Source organism: Hyalella azteca, unplaced genomic scaffold (genome assembly GCF_000764305.2).
Source record: "Hyalella azteca isolate HAZT.00-mixed unplaced genomic scaffold, Hazt_2.0.2 contig12935, whole genome shotgun sequence".
Lineage (NCBI taxonomy): Eukaryota > Metazoa > Arthropoda > Malacostraca > Amphipoda > Hyalellidae > Hyalella > Hyalella azteca.
The window spans coordinates 15,970-35,392 of record NW_025942875.1 but is presented as its reverse complement, the minus strand read 5'-3'; the positions used below and the strand labels follow the sequence as shown (position 1 = coordinate 35,392).

General features: G+C 39.3%; 1 protein-coding gene across 1 annotated transcript; it reads left to right on the top strand.

Moving 5' to 3' along the window:
* The first annotated feature begins 8,439 nt into the window (after positions 1 to 8,439).
* Positions 8,440 to 19,015, top strand: LOC108669649. The gene is made up of 19 exons (XM_018157044.2): positions 8,440 to 8,640; positions 8,751 to 8,948; positions 9,139 to 9,281; positions 9,580 to 9,657; positions 9,810 to 10,898; positions 11,137 to 11,227; positions 11,338 to 11,479; positions 12,204 to 12,456; positions 12,623 to 12,936; positions 13,141 to 13,280; positions 13,669 to 13,951; positions 14,184 to 14,556; positions 14,801 to 15,195; positions 15,483 to 15,663; positions 15,929 to 16,076; positions 16,306 to 16,424; positions 16,808 to 16,955; positions 17,199 to 17,447; positions 18,003 to 19,015. The coding sequence occupies exons 1-19, from the start codon at positions 8,440 to 8,442 to the stop codon at positions 18,336 to 18,338; spliced, it is 4,881 nt and encodes a 1,626-aa protein (XP_018012533.2). The 3' UTR covers positions 18,339 to 19,015.
* The last annotated feature ends 408 nt before the right edge of the window (positions 19,016 to 19,423 follow it).

Below are 19,423 nucleotides of genomic sequence, written 5' to 3'. Positions count from 1 at the left end.
GAGGGCGATGGCGTAGGGAGGGGATATTGAATAAAAGAACGAAAGAAGGAGGGAGAAGGGCTACGACGCAGCTATGAAGGTGAACTGCCTCTGGGTGGCGGAGGCAGAACGAACGACTCGCACAACGTTCGGATCTAGAATGAGACTTTGGCTTCAATTAAAATAGTGAAAAAATATGTAAAAAGAAAAAGAATATTGCAAGTTGCAAAGTTTCAAATAAATTGATACTTAGAAAATCATTTAAACATAACAGTGTTATCTATTAAGGAATCGACCCTGATTCATGTTTGTGGTATTTTTACGAAAAGTTTTCACTGTACATTGTACTAAAGAATTTAAGGGGAAATATTGGTAATCCATGACGAATTAAACTTTATAATGTAATTTAAAATTCATATATGACTCTGCTACGCCTACGTGAAGTTTTAACAGCGCGTTCGAACGCCAGTTGAGTGGGAGTGGAATAGAGTGACGGTGCGAGGGTGGGGAGGGGGGTTGGTGGGAGGAGAGGAGAGAAGTGATGGGAGGCAGCGGGGGTGCGCACAGTACAGGGAGGGAAGCACAGTCTCTGGGACTAAAATGAAGGAGATCGAACGAAGGGACGTACAAGGGACGGAGAGACGTACTCTACGTTCTTTAGACTTGTGAGTCATCGATAACTTGTTGCATGTGCAAGCCCATGTTTTAATATTCTATAACAAGAATAGCATGGAGGTTCACGTCTTTTAATCACACGCGTTACGTAACGATTCCAACAAATTTTAGTTTTACAATAACATAAAACACAAACATTCCAGCTTTCGAGCTAAAATCTACGGCTGTGTGACCGGATGCAATTTCCCGACTTACTATATCTATCTTGAAAATTATGATGAATCTATATAGTTGCATCATCTCTAGGCCAAATAGAATTCATATAAACTTCTGTCCATCTAACATATCAAGATGATCGTTTATCTAAACTATTCTAAAATAACCTGAACGAAAAGGGAACGTTTCATCGAAATATTTTGAACTGTTTTCGTTCGCTTGAATACCCCGCGAGGCGACTCAGTTCAAGTGGGACGATAGAACAAGGAAATAACTGCTAACCAGAGAAACGTACGGCGCCGCACTATGTCCGACCTCTGTGAGAGAAACGACGAACGGTGCAACTTTGTCCGACCCCTAGGGCGCCACACTATGTCCGACCTCTCACACAGAGCATCGAATTTTAGGCTCTATCTGCGAGTATCTTAGTGGTTATTATTCAGTACCAGGACTACGACCCATTCCCTGCATCCACGAAAGAAAATAACTCCAGCGTACTGGTGAACAAGGACGGAATTTGAATAAATTTATCATCCCCTGCGTCCAAAATCGACGGTTTCTCTAAGCTCATCCAATATTAGAGTTTTTCTTCATGTAGAATAAGGACCAATGTATAATTTTATCTGAGTCCCTAGGAAAATTCTGGAGGATCGTAATTTGTTCTTTTAGCTCGGACGTATAAAGGCGACTATTGCGTCGTTGAGACTACTGGGGCTATTCCAGCTGCTTGGTCGGCTGCAAGGAGACCAGAGCAGGCCAACAAATGCCAAGCTAGTTGTCTTGCCGAGCTTTTTATTCCGACTGGCACATAGACTCATGTGAGGGCCACGAACATTTTGGCGGCGCAGGAGCGTTGTGAGCCCAGCTTCTCGGTGATGGCTGGCGATGGTGGATAACTCGTGGAAAGCACCATTGACGAATGTACGCACACGACATCGTAGACAAGTAGAAGAGCCGCAGTCCACGTTTTTTTTTTATTTCTCGCTCGTTGGAAACGTTGTCGAAAAACAGCTGATCTGCATCTGTGTTTTGGAGGTCACTCAGTGCTTTCTGGGCAGTCAAATCTCCTCTTGGAAGATATTCAGTCTTGGGACGTAAATTCAGAGTTCAGTTTATTTTGTGATCAAATTTTTGGGATCAGCTTGATTTTATTCCGATAACATATTAGATTTATAATATTGCACTTTTCCAACAAATCCTCCCACAATTGGCGGCTGAACACATTTTCTTATTTATCACCATGTTATCAGTAAATGTAAGGTGAAATTGGTTCTCAATTAAGAATTTCTCCCAATAATTACAAGTAATACAATTTCTTACGTAATTTATTGCATAGCCAAGGCATTTTTCGTTAAAAAGTCAGACTTTTACTGGAAATCATCATTCTTCCGAGTAGTTTTTTCTATAGGAAAATTCTTTCCTGTGGAGTTGAAACCTGAAAACCCTTTTGCAGACTTTCATCCCAACCTAAAACTAAAAGTGAATTGTTTTAAAGAATTTCAACTCAAAGTATCACTAGTAACAATGTGCAGAATAGCATTCAAAAATACTCTCAGAATTTTTGCAGTTATTTTACGATTTGTAATTTCCTTTCAATTCTGTCCGTTGACTTGTATTAGTGTACCTACCACAACTAATAATTTCAATTGAAGTTGACCAACAACACATACGAACTATTAGAGCAGCGTAAGGAACAATCACGTAAAATATTAACTCATATAACTGTGAACATTCAAATTATGCGATGATGTAGGCATGCATAACTCTGCGTTCATGCCTTCTGACTCAGGGTTATTCTCATTCAATGCAGGCATGCAAGGCAGAAACGCGCGTTAGGCTGTAATAAAATACTGTATGAAGGATAACGAGATTCAACACTGAATACTTCTTTAAAAGACCCATGCAAGTCTATTAAAAGTATTATTTGTTGTCAGCATGATGTAATTTTACTATAATGACAGGCTAAATACAACAATTATTTCGAATTGAGTTAGCATAATTTATATACATAGCCTTTAGCATTATTTCGAAGTCCAGATAAATTTTGTAATTATGAGAACATTTCTCTGAATTTTGTTGAATTGGAAGGGTAATTTATTAGGTTCTCACCCAACGCAAAAAATCGAATAATTTCTACGCAAACAGATTACATCAAACAGGCTAACTTGGGCTCCATGAAAAATTACTATACATATTTCCGTCTAAGAAGTTTATTTATTTTACTTTTAACTTATTGATCTCGGCGCTAAAGTGTAGGCCTGATGCTCAATAATAGTTCTTTCTTAGTTGTCAGATGTATTTCTGCTATATGATCGAGCAATTTACTTGGTTACGAGTGGTTTAATGCTGAAAAATTAGTTCATATATCGTTTTAAAGTCATCATTAACGCACACAAACCGAATTATTTTCGCAAATATAAAGTAACTAGTAACATCTAAATAGTAAAAAAAATCTTAGAACCTGATGAAACGTTATGATTCCAGATGGAATTTATGTGCTTTAATTTTGATAACTTATACATTTTGGAAGTATTTAGAATGAAAATTAAAAAGTATCTGCTTGATTTAGGCAACGAAAACTTCAAAATTTGAATGATATGATGTTGTGATGGTAACGTTGGCAGAACAACCCTACCTGTATGGTCTTCCCAGTTCCCGCCTTGTTTTGAAGACGTCTCAACTCAATTCCTCAGCTGTTCAGCGGTTAGAGTTGCGAAGAAGTCAAATGTATTAAAATTATTCATGATTGTCTCAGATTTGAATGGAATGTTTTTTTATACATGACTTACACGTAAAATGAAGAAATTGTAGCTATTGAAATAATAATTGAGTCATTGACATGCATTTAAAGTTGAAATTTGCTTGAATGTTTTTTTTAATGAAAAATTTGTAATGTCATTTGAAATGTAATTTTCTCTTAAATTTTCTCACTGCATTTGCACCTATGTTGCCGGCCTTCAGTATAAAAGACTTATTTTATAAGTAAAACTGGACAACATTTATTACAACAACATTCCAAGTTCCAACAAGAAAAAACAACATAATATTAATAATAAATAAATAATAGTCATTATAGCTATCATAAGAAGCTATGCTATTTCATTGATTTTAACCTTGCACATTGTAATTTTTGACTAAAATAATGTAGCTTTTTTTTATTTATTTATGACAAATTAAGTGCAGTATGTGCTGACTGCTGAAAGCTGAGTATTAGTGGCAAGTGGCTCAGTGGTTACAGTTCAGACTTCAGAGTACCTAGTACCAAGATTGGAGCAGAGAGGTGCTGGTTTGATCCCAGCTCTGTGCGCCAGTTTCTGGTCAGAATCGGCAAGGAGCTGGGTGGTTAAGCACAGCAGAATTGAATCAGTGAGTTGTGAGTTCGAGAATCGAGACTGCAACAAGCTGTGGATTTTCTGCGATGTTAAGAATTGGCAACAGACCTATGGCCTAGTAAATGCTGAAACAGCTATTATTATTATTAGGGTAAACGCGGTAATAGGTATATTCCGACACATTAAGGACGCATCGAGAAATGAAAAACTATGAAAAAAATGTATGCGTTACGTAAGTTCTGTTGCCTTCACATGACTTTCAAAACACTTCACTACGCGTCAGCAACGATGAAACGTCACAAAATGTTGCCATATTTATTAAAAAGCCTTTAGAATGGAAACCTACCAAATCCCTACATTCCGTCACTTTGTGTGGCAATATTCGACACGTGGTGAGTCGTATTGCGTCAGCGCTTCAAATTTAACTGATACGTATTACCGACATCCACGTGTTCGAATTCCGTTTGCTGTGTGAGCTGTATTGGGATACAACACGGCTTTGAATTAGAACACTAACGAATATTGAACACTACTTAATTACGTTTTAATTACCAGCTATTAGGCTTTTAATTAAGCAAATTTCAATTTTTGTACAAAGCTTTGAACGATCTGTCGGATCTGTGTGTGTCCAATTCAAGTTGTGTCGGAATTAGTTTTCATGTGTCGAAATCCAACATCTCAACTTAATCATCTATTAATTTATTTACGACTTGAAATCAGCGAATACAAGTATACTCAAAGGATTCCTAATATATTCACAGACGTATTTAAAAGTCTCAGACCATAATATTCTTCCTATAAAAACAGTTATTCACTATTTGGTAGAGCCATGTCAACTGTCAAATTTGACACATTTTTTGATGATCTCGCCACGTGGCATGCATTGTCTCTCTTTGGATCTCATATTTTCCCACTAGATGGCCAAGACCTAGTGTTTTTGCAGTATTTCGACACGCAAATGTATGACGTCACCATTTCAACCATCAATGAACGCATGGAACTAAAACAAAGCTTAATATAAAGGAAAAGCTTGAGATGTGACGGAATTACCTACGATGTCGGAATATACCGCGTTTACCCTAAGTTGGCAACTCATATCAGTGATATGAAATCGACATTAGCCTATCTGTCAGACTGTCTACCCACCTGGTATAGACCAATCTGACTAGGGACTATCAATATTAATTATATGAAAATGAAATAACAATTAGACTAAGCTACAAAGCTAGAACTAGAAGTCTACAAATACAATATTTAACTAATCAGTCTAATCATGAATAGTCAGTCAATGACCTAATTTATATAGTACCTACATGACAATGAGACTTGATTTGAGTAGTTCAGTTGGCACTGGGAGACACTCTCAGAGTCTCAGACTGTTAGTGTGGCAGCCTGGTTTGACTATTATTCTTAGTCTCTAACTCTCTTGTTTGATAATTAAGTAAATCTTCAAGTGCTTGAGGCTGAGGAGTGAGGAGGGTATGGCTGTATGATGGGTATAGGCATTACTGCATTAGGCAGGCGCAGCCGCGCAGGGTGGGGGTGCGTACTGGTCATGGAAAACTTGGAAAGACAAGGAATTTGATTTTTAATTTTCCAAGCCTGGAAAGTTGTTGGATTTCATTTCAGGTCATGGAAAGTCATGGAATGAAAGGTATTTGATTTCCCTCCATAAGGTTGATGTTGGTAAATGGCCAGGACTGCGATGAAGAAAGGGCTTGCAGACAAGAAGGCAAGTGCAAGTGTGCAACTGGGCACTGCAACTTTGCAAGTTTTCTCTTCAAAGACACAAGTGTGTCACGTGGGACTTCATGCAGGCTGCAGTCCAAAAGCTATTGGACAAGACTCACAAGAGCCCTATCAGGTATGGCCTTGTTAGGAACCTGAAATGGCTGGTGCCCAAAGTCTTCATCAAGAAGGGCCGTAAGGAAGTGGACAAGACAGTTGAAGAACTGTCTCACTTTTAGACACTTTGCTTGTTGATGCCAAGAGATTCTTTAACACAGATGTAGATGGTGTGCGATGAGATGTGCAACTTTAGAGATGAATTGCAACATTGCAGTGAACTGAATGCACACACAGATTCAAGCATTTTCAACTTCTGATTGATAGGACACATTTTGGCATTCCATTTTGTCAAAGAGTACTTACAAGAAGCTCTGGAATCAGTGGAATGTAGTGTAGATGCTCATGCTCCTCAGCTCCTGTCTCATGGCCAAGCCATGGCTGAAAGGGTTTTTGTTTAAAAAGAAATCATGACACACTACATGAAAGAGCAAACGATGGTTGCTGTGCGTGCTGTGGTTGATCATGTTGCACAGGTTGGTGGCCTGGACAAGATGGCCATCACCAAGAAGATGCTGCTTGCAGCTGACAGTGCCAAAACAGCCTATAATGATAATTTGGCTGAAGAGAAAGAGCAGAATGCGAAGGCCCAGAAAACCCAGAAGATGATGGCTTTGTTGGGTGAGCTAGATGAACTGAAGAAAAAGAAAAGGCGTACAGAGGAGGGCATCAAGGTGCTTGAGCCAGCAGCAGATGAATATGCAGAAGCATTGGAGGGAAAGGGGGATTTGAAAATTATTGCAAAGTTCAGCGCCATGAGCCGATCTTTGAATACAAAGCTAGACAATCTTGAACTGAACATTAAAGAAAAAGTTGATGAAATAGCTGCCAGTAGAATGTTAGGGTAGTGGTGTCGAAGAGTGTTCTGAACTGTATTAACATTATCATGTCTAATCTTGTGTGCATTACTCAATATTTGTTGTGATTTGACACTATAGAATTCATAATGATTCCAGAGTGGGCTTGATTTTCAGATACGTGTCATTTTTGTTCCTCTGTGGCTGCCTACTCTATGCTTTTAGAGTTTACACATTTGCTATTTATCAACTGTAGGAGATGGTAGAATATGCACGGTTAGTCTTTCAGTCATGCTAAACCTGTCGTATACAAGACCTAGAAAATTATATTGATGGTCATGGAGTCGTGGGAAAAGTCAGTTAATTATTTCGTAATACCAGTATGCACCCTGTATAGCGTATTGAGGCCAGTGACCAGACACTGGATTGGAATTTTCCTATTTATTTCTGAAATTTTGCAGCTCCAATGTGACAAAGTTTTAATACATTTGGAATCTCGTGGCCTGATCATGCACTTTTGTTAATAATTAGATAGGAGGTAATTCATCTGGTGGAAGTCTCACAGTCCCGGAATTGGCAGGAAAGCTCTAGTTGCAGCCCTAAAAGTAGAAGTTTTCCATGCCTGACCAGACAGACCCTTGGTGTTTCATGTTTGCTGCTAGGCAATGGCCAGGGTGCAGAGGGTGCTAGCAGCATTGCCAATACCCTATCAAAATTTTTAGTTGCTGGGGAGCCTGAATATAGGAACCGCCTAGGACTCGGACCGAACGTAAATCAGCTTCTCTATGTCTGCTTTTTGGTCTACATTCCAGTCCCCAAATCAGACAGCTACCATAGCCTGGTGAGGGGACTGAGGGGATTCTGCCAACTCTTGCCCTACTCTCAGGAGACCATAAAGTTGGCTAGGAGGTTCTGACTAGTCGCTGATTGCGATCAGTTGGCCATCTGACCCAGAATAACTCTTAACGCGAACATAGCAACTCTGGGGCAGAGGCTGAAGCATACCCTGAATTTTATCTTCCAGATTTGCAATAATTTAAAAGTCATTTCTGCCAGATTTGCATTCATTTCAAAGTCAATAATTTCAATCCAAATATGTTGGCAAGATCTTCTGATGGCGTAAATTTTGCTGCTGATGCTTTGCCAATAATCTCTCGATATTCACCCGCTTTCTGCACCCTGGGGCAATGGCCATTATTGGCTAGGGCGTATTGAGACTATGAAAAATAGTAACCGTGTCCAGTGTTATGTCTTCACTTATTCTGACATCTATATAGGTGTAATGATCACTAGGAGAAACTAATGCATTGCTCTTTATTTTACAGTTTTACTGTGAGTAAATTTGTATTCTAAAAATGTTTGACACTTTGGGCTTGCATGAAGCAGTTTCCAGTGAGAATGGTCCATCATTTGTTGAAAATGCTGCTGATTCATTACTTCAGGAAAGAGCACAGGAAAATTCAGATGAAGATAATGACGATTTAATTTTAACCCATTGCAATAAAAAAAGAAAATCTACTTTACTCTCTGATGATGATGATGATGATACCATTAATGGAAACATTGGAAGTGATGCGGGATCAACAGAGAAAATTAGTGACACAGATCTAAGGACTGAAGGTTCCTTACCACCTTCTCCTGTAGCTAGGAGAATTATGCAGCCTGTTGCTTCTGACAGTGATGACAACAATGATGACAACAGTGATGACAACAGTGATGACAGCAATGATGACAACAATGATGACAACAGTGATGACAACAATGATGACAACAATGATAACAGTGATGACAACAATGATAACAACGATGAACCAGAATCATCAGAGCCCTCCATTATTTCAAAACCTGCATCTGAAGTAAGTTCTACCAAGAAAGGCATGGACAAAGTTGCAATATTTTATTATTTGTGAGATTCATTTAAGAAAACTCATGATGTAAAGTAATCTTATTTTTTATTGTTGTGCAGCGGTACCATTACAATAGAGCCATTTTTGATGTGGAAGATTCATCAGATGATGAACAGCACTCAACTGATCAACTGAGCAGTTTGTCTTTGCCATCACAGCACTGCAAATCTGATGATGAACTCGAAGAAGAAAGAATTCTTTCTATTGCAAAAAATGTTCTTTGCAAAGAAGAGAATAAAGCTTCAAAGCCAAAGAAGGTACTACTTTGTTTTTGAATTTTTCAGGTTATTCATTAATTGAATTTACTTGTTGAACAAGAGCCAATATGTATGATGAAAATCACTTCAAATTGTAATTTAGAGTTATCTATATTATAATTAAGCACTTCTTGGATTATTTTGAATCATTTTGTTATTGATGAGTTAACCATGTTTTTATTTTGATAAGGTGTCTGAGAGCGTCATTAGAGCTGAGCGTGGGAAGGAGCTGGCCACCATCCGCAGTGAGAGTCAACGCAGGGTCCGTGAGGGCCCCATCAGTTTACCTTACCATAGACCCAAGCAGCGCTCACTCCAGGAGTTTCTCAGCAGGTTCCATTTCCTTTCATCTTGTATTCAGATTAACATTACTAGTTTGATTCATATTTTCATATAGACCTGCCTCGTGCATACAGTGAACATTTTCAATAATTAAATCTCAATCCTTTCTCCACATTTCTTCCATTTGTTTGCATAGTTAACATTAAAATAAATGACCTTAATTTATGAAAGCTTTCAAGCTAAAAATTTGAGATATTACCTAGAAAGGAATCTTCTTTCTCATAAGAAATCTCGTCTGTTGCTTATATTCTCTGCTTTTTCCAATTATTTGTTCTCGTGATTAATTCAGAAAGAAAAATGAGATCATTCCTCTGCCAGTTGGACGCTGTGGCCTTAAGATGAGCATGAAGAATATGCAAGTTCTGAGGTATGTCGTGTTCTTGATGTGCTATAGAATTTTCCATTTGAATTGAAACTCCTAATTGCAACAGTGAAGTTTTCAACTACTTCTCACATGGTTCCTGCATTATATTTGTTTAACTTGAGTAGATTATTTGGCTGATGGATCATTTATTTTAGGCAAATTGAGGTGCGCAAGAAAGAAGCTGTTGAGTTCTATAAGTCAGAATCTGAGGCTGAGAATTCAGATGAAGAATGGAAACCGAATCGAGAGGAGACCGAGGAGCATGGTAAAGAACAGTTGACCAAATGTATCATTGCCCCATCCACTGAGGAGAAAACGGTTAGTATTGTTTGCTCACCTGTGAACAACATTGTCTCTGCTGAAGATCCGTCTGTATCTGAGGATGAAATGGAAGCTACATCAGTGAAGCCTCTTCCTGACATTGATGATTTGCCTGCACTGTCTTCAAAAGAATCATTATCTAATGATTTATCAACTGACCTCGACACAGTCATTAATGAATATATTCCTATGTACGACCTCGAGGAGAATAACTTATTAAAGCCAGTACAGCTGAAGGATTCATCATCTGAAACTTTAGAACAATTGCCTGCAGTTTCAGAATGTCCCCTTTCTGAAAGCTCAAACTTGACTGCCTCGTCAATCACTCATTTCCCGAACAATGTACGTCCTTTCAATGAACAGACACGCGAACAAGAGGATGATAGAGACGAATTTTTGACAAATATGAATGAAGAAGTCAGTCCACCAGCTGCGGGCCGAGGCTCCAGGCTGGAGACTCAGGACCTTCTGGATGAAGATATGCCTGAACTGCTGCTGGAAGAAGGACCGGAAGATGAAATAAATGACAGTACAAACGAAACCAATGAACAGGATGATAGCCTTCAAATTTCAAAACATTCTTCAGTTTCATTGCATCTTCAACGCCCGCTTCAAGAAGGTGTGATATCCAGAAATGGAACTTTAAACTCAGATGAAGGAATTTTGCAGCCTCAATCAACACCTACAGCCCTTCCTCCTAAGTTGAGTCGTTTAGCTGCTAAACTGGGCGCTCCCCTTCCCTTAAGTATCAGTACAACTCCCCGTCTCACTCCTGGCTCTAAGCACCTTGGGATGATTGATCTGGATACTGATTTTGCTTCTCCAGCTCCTCCCGACCCTGGCTTGGTGGATTTAAAGAACAGATTTGCCTTGCATTCTGCTTCGAAACTTTGCCGCAAGAAGCCCGAGCAAGTCAGTTTGGGGTGAGTATTGGTTGCATTGTTTCACAAAGCATTGTGACATTGTCCTGCATGAATCTATGCAAAATTTATTTTATTGTATCTCTAAATATCTTCGAATTTTCCTTTATGATTTGAAACAAATCGTTTAAATTGATGTTTACTAAAGATATCTAAAATTTGAAATATTTTTTGTTATTTTACTTCACTTGAATGATTTGACAACATGTAAATCGAGGTTATTTTTACATGATCTACACAGAGTAGTGAGCAAAGAAAAGGACAGCCAAGGGAACGAGCAGCTGGTGATGTCTTCTGTTCTTGTCAACCTTGAGGGTGAACCAGATAGCCCAGTAAGTTGCTTGTGTATCATTTAGGTAACTTGAAATAAATTTTTTTGTGGTAATGTTGAGTACGGTATTTAAATATGAATGCCTCTATAGCCATTTGATTTATCCAACAGTTGGCGCAATGCACGACTCCAGGGGCAAAACTTCAGTTTCTCAAAGACAGTCTGCGTGCGAAAATGACGGAGCGGCGAGCCCGCGCCACACGGGAAAAGCAAATGCAAAAAGATTTCTTGGAAACTGAAGAAGTCCAAAAGTGTGAGTTATTTAATCGTATTATTTTATTTGTCCTGATTGATAAATAGCTTGTCATGTTTAACGTCTCCTCAAACATTGTTGGTTACTAGCCATCTTGTAATTGAAAATGTTATCAGATCATGAAATCCTTTGATATATCGAAAATGAACATTTTCTGTTATATACATACCAGAAAATTTTATTAGAAAAATCACACTTATTAGACGTCATATAATGAAGTATTGCTCAAATGCACCACTAGCCCTTCCGCAAATGCTTGTTGCTGCTCATTTCTAGGACATGTACTATTAGAATTCATTTGAGTAGTACACATAGTGGCTGATTTCTTGCCTGTAATAGGTGAGTTCAAAGCCGTCATTGATTGGCTGACGGAGTTAAATTTGTTACCATTTTTTCTGGCATTTACCTGGTGATAATAATAGTTTGTGCTTGAAGTTGGTAATCTGTTTAATTGCTTGTTATTGCTTGCGTGCTAATCTTTAGTCTGTGCTTGAAGGTGATGATCTGTTTACTTGGTGGTTGTTGCTTGCGTGCTAATCTTCAGTCTGTGCTTGAAGTTGATATGTTTACTTGGTGGTTGTTGCTTGCGTGCTAATCTTTAGTCTGTGATGATCTGTTTACTTGGTGGTTGTTGCTTGCGTGCTAATCTTCAGTCTGTGCTTGAAGTTGATATGTTTACTTGGTGGTTGTTGCTTGCGTGCTAATCTTTGGTCTATGTTTGAAGTGGAGGATCCATTTGCTCTGCCCGATGATGAAGAGGAAGCAGAGCTCACCGAGTCCTCGGAAGGCGAGTCCGAGCCCGAGTTGGAGGACGACGTTGACATGACCGACAAGCCCAGAACTAAGAGCAAGTTTCTCGAGGATGAGGCTGAAGTGGATGAAGACGAAGAAATAATGGATGAGGCTGCCGGTATTGACGGTGAAGACGACCGCATGGATGATTATGATAGTAATAATGAGTGCAGTGATTCGGACGAGTGAGTTAATGTTGTGGAAATGTATTCATAGTTGTTGCTTATTTTGTCATATTTGAACTAAATGGTTTACGAAATTCAGTTTCTCCATGAAATTCTTGATTGGAGAATTTAATTTTAAATTTGAATCGGCATTGTTTCTACAAACTGTTGAACTTTGCCTTTGCAGGGAGGTTGTGATGGTGAGAAAGCCCTCTAAGAAATCCAAAAATGAGAGCAGAAGAAAAGCCTTGCTACTGGACAGTGATGAGGAAGAAGGCAATTCTGACGAAATGGACGGTACAGTAGGGGATGGACCATCTAAATCCCCAGTTCAGGTTGATCTTAAAGAGTACTCTGAATGTCACGATGACACGATGGCTGTCAATGACAATCTATCCAAAACAATTGAAACATCCCAGACTGTTGCTGATGATGACTTGCCAGATACGCAGCCCATCTCATCACCCAATAAAAAGTCTCCTAACAGTTCACATAATCAACGTAAGTCATTGATAGGTACTACCTTTGTGGAAGAACGGTAACAAACGTTCTTCTTATATTTAAGTTATTAGCTCACTGCTCTTTATACTTTGATATTATCTCTGGTTCTATATGAAATGAGACAGTAAAATTGCCAATAAATGATGTGAGTACACAATGGTGGTGATTCCTAATGGGGGTAATGATTGTTTTTCTTCTGTGTAGGCGAGAGCATCGATGGCATGTGCTGCTCCCTGGACGACAGCAGCAGCCTGGAGCTGCAAGGATCATGTCTGCCTGCCCACCAGCCCGTCCGCACCCGCCGCCCAGCCCACCAGGCCGACCTCCAACCAAACTCCTCCGAGGTCAGCTTCTGCCTCTTCAAGTGCTAGGCTGCATTCACAAAAAATTTCACGATTATATGTTGTTTGATTGCCACCTAAATTATCAACTTGAATATAAAATTCATGGTGATCATTAATATTGATAGGATTATGACATGATTACGCTAATCGGGATATATGTTTAGATTGGAGGATTTGTTCATTCCTAAGTACATGGATCCGACAGAACGTGACCCATCGCCGCACAATTAGAGCTTGAAAACGAGCTTTCTTGATTATCCTGAAGGGATACCTCATCACCAGTTATGATGTCTGTCACACCGTTTGTGGTTACTATTAGATATTTTTGTGTGGCGTTAACTTTATTTGATGCTGTGAACAATTAATTAAAATGTTTCGTATTATATAGCGCGGAAGCTTGGGCCTCGGCTTGGGTCTGGACTTCAGCAGCACGGATTTGTGGTGCGCCGGTGACAACAGCAGCAGCAAAGCCAGCAATGCTCGGTTCCCTTCATCGACACTGTTGCCCTTGGCTGATTACGATGGCATTGACGCGACTGCTGAGAAGGACGTGACTCGGGGAAACTTTTCCACAAGCCAGGAGCTGAGGCTGGACTTTCGAGGCTTAACTGGCTCGCAGGAGCCGCGCAATGACGGCGAGCTTCCTGACTTGCTATCTGGTCGCTTCACAGGTGGGTTGAGTAATTTTTTTGTAAGTTTAATTATTGGCAATAAAAAACGTAATAATGGAAAACGATATGGAAAATGTCATTCTTGAAAGACGTTGTTTTAGTTTTTAAACATCATGAAAATCCTTGAGGTAGTTATTTGCTGATTCTCCTTATTGTTTATAATGAATAGAATAATTATATTTTAATTTCATTTGAACACTAGAATCTCACATATGATGTTCGTGATGTGCAGGTGCCACTATTGAATCTACCGAGAGAGATGATGGCACAAACGACATAGGCAGTCTGATGGAACTGTGCACCGGTCAGTTCACTGATGCCATTTCCTGCAGCCCTCCTGCCATTCCTCTGACCCTGTCTGATGAGCCTCCTCCACTGACTCTCCCTGACGTGCCCTTCTCCCTGCCAGTCAATATTCCCTCCACTGGAGAATTAGCCCTCGGCTCACAATTGGTTACAAGTCCTTCACACCGCAGTGCCTTTGAAGACACTGTAGTGCTGGCGCAAGATTCACAGACACAAATAGGCCTTTCTGCCTCCATAACCTCTCCCCTAGGACCTGAGCAAGATGAACTGCTTGATCTTTGCTCAGGCGATTTCACCGAGTAAGTAAAAACTGTTTCTCTTCCATTTTATGATTTCTTTAACGAGATGTTTATAATCAATGGGGAGTAATCTATTGTTATTGTCAGTGGCACTGAAAAGAACCAAGTCGTTTGAATGAAGCAAGTTTTATTCTATTTGTTCAGTAAACATCAATTTATAAGTTACATTATTACACAATTGTTTTTAAAGCAGAATGAAATTATCTGGTCAAACGACATTGATTCATTGTTTATTCTTCTCCAGATTGGTATCCCAAAAGAAAAAAGCGGCAAACAAAGCTCCTGTGCCAGCCGGTCAAGCCAAACTAACAAATTTCTTCACTCGTGCTCCGCCTAAGAAGAGAACTCACGATGACGATGGAGGAAATCGACAACTTGGCTCCACTGCTTCTGCTGGCTCGGCTCAGACAAAGACTGTCTTGCTGAGCTTAACTGCGCCTGACATGCCCGAAATTATTTCTTCCGCAAATGAAACAAAACAACAGAGTCTTAGCCAGAACAATGAGCATGAGAAGATAATGGTAAATGACGAATCGAATAGTGACTTGGAAAGTTTGAGTGCAGATAAAGTCGAATCAGATGACGGGAATGAGGTTGATGTGTCGAGGAAGAAACGACGTAGAATCGTGCTCTTGGATGGTAAGAACCTTCTACTTAAAGCTATTTGAACTCCCTATTCAAAATAATTTTCATTGCAATGATTACTGTGTCTCTAAGCCTCCTTGAGTATAAAAAAACTGGCTGCTTTATTGAAGTGGACACTCGACGACGTTAACCTGTTGATGGATTTTTTATCTGCTTCAATAAAGCTTTTGTTGGAAGGATCGACTTTTTGCGAGTTTTTCTTTTGTGATTATATAATTTTATTAGAATTTAATATTCAATGAGAAGTTCCCGATTACTAAAAAACCTAATAAATCTATCAGATGGAGATGACGACGAGGAAGATTTAGTTGAAGAAAGCGGCCAGATTATTACTGAAGCAAAGGACGCCAGTGACGATGAAGAAGAAGGAGACTTGGAACAACAAGGGAAAGTTATCCTGTATGATGATGATGAAAATGAGGTCCCTGTTAAATTCCCCGCCTTCAAAGACAGGGAGAAAGGGTACGTTTTGCTTGAATAATCATAGAGGACTGCATACATTATTCAGGCTTTATTTATCGATAAAAGATTTGCAAGTATTTTATTTTGAGTTACTCGGCTAACTTTTACGCTATGTTATCATTTATGTTTATAACACTGATGGTGTAAATTTCTCACATTTCTCAATGTCTGAATTATCTTTTACTTCCTATCCGTACTGCGTCTATCAGATGACTTTCTTTTCATTAACGATGTTTTGTTTTCTAATTCGTCTTTATATTTGTAGGGGCATTAGAGCAGATTTCCTGGAAAATGAAGCAGAGTTGTCGGGATCTGAGGTGGAAAGTGATGAGGAGGAGCAAGAAGACGACGACCTCATGGACGAAGAGGAGGGAGACAAGGAGCACTTTGATGAAGAGCAGCTCAGGGAGCAGGTGAACTTTTTGTTTGTTGTCAGTTACCAGTTGGGATAACTTCTTGACAACTTTGTTGTCAGTTACCGGTAGTGATAACTTCTTGACAACTTTGTATCTGAGTTGTCAGTTGTATTGATCCGCTTAGCTTCACGGCGCTGGTAATCAACGGCGCATCAGTTAGGACTCATAAGTTCGCAAGTTGAGGCCTCGTAAGCTAGCAGGCTGATGCCTCGTGTTATCGCCACAGATCGGACAGACACATGTGCGTGGGGAGCTGGCGCGTGACCAGCGGGAGGTGCGTCTCCTGCAGGAGCTCTACCTTGAGGACGGTGACCTGCATGGCGAGGGCCGACAACGCACTTTCAGGTTTTGCTTCTTGCTCGCTTACCTTCTATTTATATTATTTGTGAAAATTTCTTTGTTTTATTTTTTTTTTATTTTTTTTTTCGTTTTGGTAATGAAAGCTTTACTGTTCTGAATGAAGATTAGCTTGTCCATTTTATATCGAATAAGTAAAATAGATAGTGCCAATATTATCGTCATTTCGAATACGTCACTATAACGCTGTCTGTTGGAATAAATAATAATGAATACGTTCTAATTTCTGTGATGGAAACAAAAAAAATGGCTTGTGTGTGACTGAAATGGCTAATTCATGAGAATTTCCGTACACATAATTTCAGGGGCCATCAAAGTAAAGGTTACTGGTTTTTTAAACATGAATTTATATCGATTCTATATCACGCTAGATGGAAGAACTTGAATGATGATGAGGGAGACGACGGTCCCAGAGCTGACGACTCTGATGAAGCAGATGCTGAAGATGACGAGGAGTCTTCTCAGTGGCGCAAGGAGCGCCATGAGAGGGAACTTTTCATGAATAAGAAAAATGAAACTGTGAGTTGTGTTGCCATTTTTTAAACTCGGTTTCGTGGATAGGCTGGTGTACATAGAGGAATGTTTTGCGAGAGTCCATTGATAATTGTTGGGATTTATTGAAGTTTCTCGATTTTATTGTCATTTATCTCGGTAATATGAAAGTGAAGCTATATATGGAGACCTTCATTTGATACCTAGATTTATTCTCCTATTGGAACATTTTTAACATTTATTGGTCATAGTATCCTGTATATTCTACAGGGTGAAGATGACGATGCTGATTTGACTCTCGGGTTAACTGCAGCTTCTGGTCTCCTAAAGACGACCTCTATTCCTGTCATCTCAAAGACTCGCTTGCTCAGCAAAGCTGCCGTTGAGAATTCCGCCACGAACGGCGCTGGAAAGAAACCCCTGATGCCCGCTAATCCTGAAGGTTTAAACTCGACCTCGATTTCTAGCAATCCACTAATCCTGGCTCGTCAGAGCTCGCTACCCGGACAGTTGACTAAAGTGAGTTGGTTGCTTGCTGTCAACGGGATAACAACGATGGAGAAATTATATTTATCAATCAATATGTTGTTCTTTTCGTCTTTTCATTAATCAAATTCTTCCGTGAATGTAGTAGAGATTTAATATGTTAAGTCCCTGTGTACATGCAACTTTGATTATTTGTTGGACATACTGATGTTGGTATTAATTTAAGGAAATTATGAAAAAATATACTCACAATTGTAATTAATGTATATTTACATTGACTTTCGCTTTTCATGTTTTGTATTCAGAATTGTCTTGTTGCCACATTGTTTCATCACTTTACCATGCTCCTTTTTTGAGCCTGAACAACTATTTGAGAATTTAAAACTCGACTATATTTGCCGCCGTGAATTTTTTTTTCTGTGCCGTAGGTTGAGCTTTCAGTTCGCCTAGTTGCACACTTTCTTAAAGCTTCTTGGAAGGACTTAGCTCTTCTCACTCCCTCTAAACTTAGTTGTCAGGTATGGGTTGGAAACATGTTCTCATTGAAAACTTACTTTAATATTAACTTATTTAATTCGAATTTTACAGTGTGGGTCATTCTTGTCTCGCGGCGCATCAAAACTCGCACGTCTTGCCTCGCTGATCAAAGAACGCAACGACGGTTCACGGAACGTCGCCGCCACAGCGAACGCCGGTGGCAGTTTCATCTTCCACTCCGTAACGGCGGAAGAAGCTCACCGACAAAGACATGGATCGATTAAATCCAACGACTGTGCCATTGCTGAGGAAAGAAACATGTATAAAAAACGGCCAGCCAGTAATACTGCATCGCCCTCTCAAAATCTCTACAAAAAACCTCGATTAGACCGAACCTTGAGAGTTGGACCTCGATTGTCAAATTCCAGTATATTTAAGCATTTCTAAGTTTTGCTCAGAGTGGTAATTATAAGAACGCTATGTACATAATGACTATAGGTGAATGTACAAAGTGTAAATTCATTGTCAACTCTTTTGTGTTCTTTCTTTCTTCCTTCACTACTCTTGATTTGAGTTTCTTTCTCTTGTCCTTTTATCAGTTGTACTAACTCGTTTCCTCGTCACTCATTTTCGTTTTTCTTAAGAAGGAAATATCTGCGTTAACGATTTATTGAAAAAATACACCTCTCTCATTCAGAAGCTCCGCGAAAATTTTAATTCCTCTAATGATTTTAGATGAATTTTGTTCAAGACTGTTTAAATCGCCGTGCCTGCATAGAGGTCGAAAAATGTTGAAATTCCAAATATTTTTCAACGACAGAGGACGTCTTTTCGATTGAAAATTGAATGGTGAAATATTTTCTTTGGAAATCCCTTCCTCTGTGGTCCAGCGAGGATTTATTGAGTCATCATCTTTGCATTTGTTTTTAAATCAATCCTGCTTGTTTTCAATCGCATTGCACTCTAGCTACTTAGTATTTATTCCTAGACTTCATTTCTAACGTCGCAGGTTGTATCAAATGTCGTCTGCCTGGCTAATTTAATTAGAAACAATCGAAAATAAGTTTCAGTTTTATTGAATGCTTATAGGGTAAGAATGTCCTATGTTGTATGTTCAACACAGTGGTTCCCAAACTTTTTCAAGCCGGCGCCTCCTTTGGCTCCCTAGTGAACTTCTAGCGCCCCCCACAAACACATATAAAACATATGCCTCTTTCTTGAAATTTAGTACGCTGCAATTTTAGAAGATAAATGTTAAACACAAATGTGTATTTCACAAATAGAACCCCATTTAGTGAACCAATATGTTTTTAAGCTGTTTTAACTGTTTCAGCACTAGAAACCTAGGACGTCTCGGGCAAATTCACGGCCGGACTCGTGGTCAGTCGCACGACCAATCTCCAAATTCAATTATCAAGTAATATATCCCAAACTAATGAACGTAGCCCAAAGAAACTTGGAACATATATTCATCAAAACCTAACGTTGATTTTTAGCTTGTAAAAAATTTTAAATTTCACCTTCATTTGTGA

Excerpts from the sequence above, each read along its gene's own strand:
- LOC108669649 (XM_018157044.2), top strand. The coding sequence starts at position 8,440 with ATGCAGCCTGTTGCTTCTGACAGTGATGACAACAATGATGACAACAGT. Across the intron at positions 9,658-9,809 it reads AAGAATATGCAAGTTCTGAG|GCAAATTGAGGTGCGCAAGA; the intron begins GTATGTCGTGTT and ends CATTTATTTTAG. Across the intron at positions 15,196-15,482 it reads TAGAATCGTGCTCTTGGATG|ATGGAGATGACGACGAGGAA; the intron begins GTAAGAACCTTC and ends TAAATCTATCAG.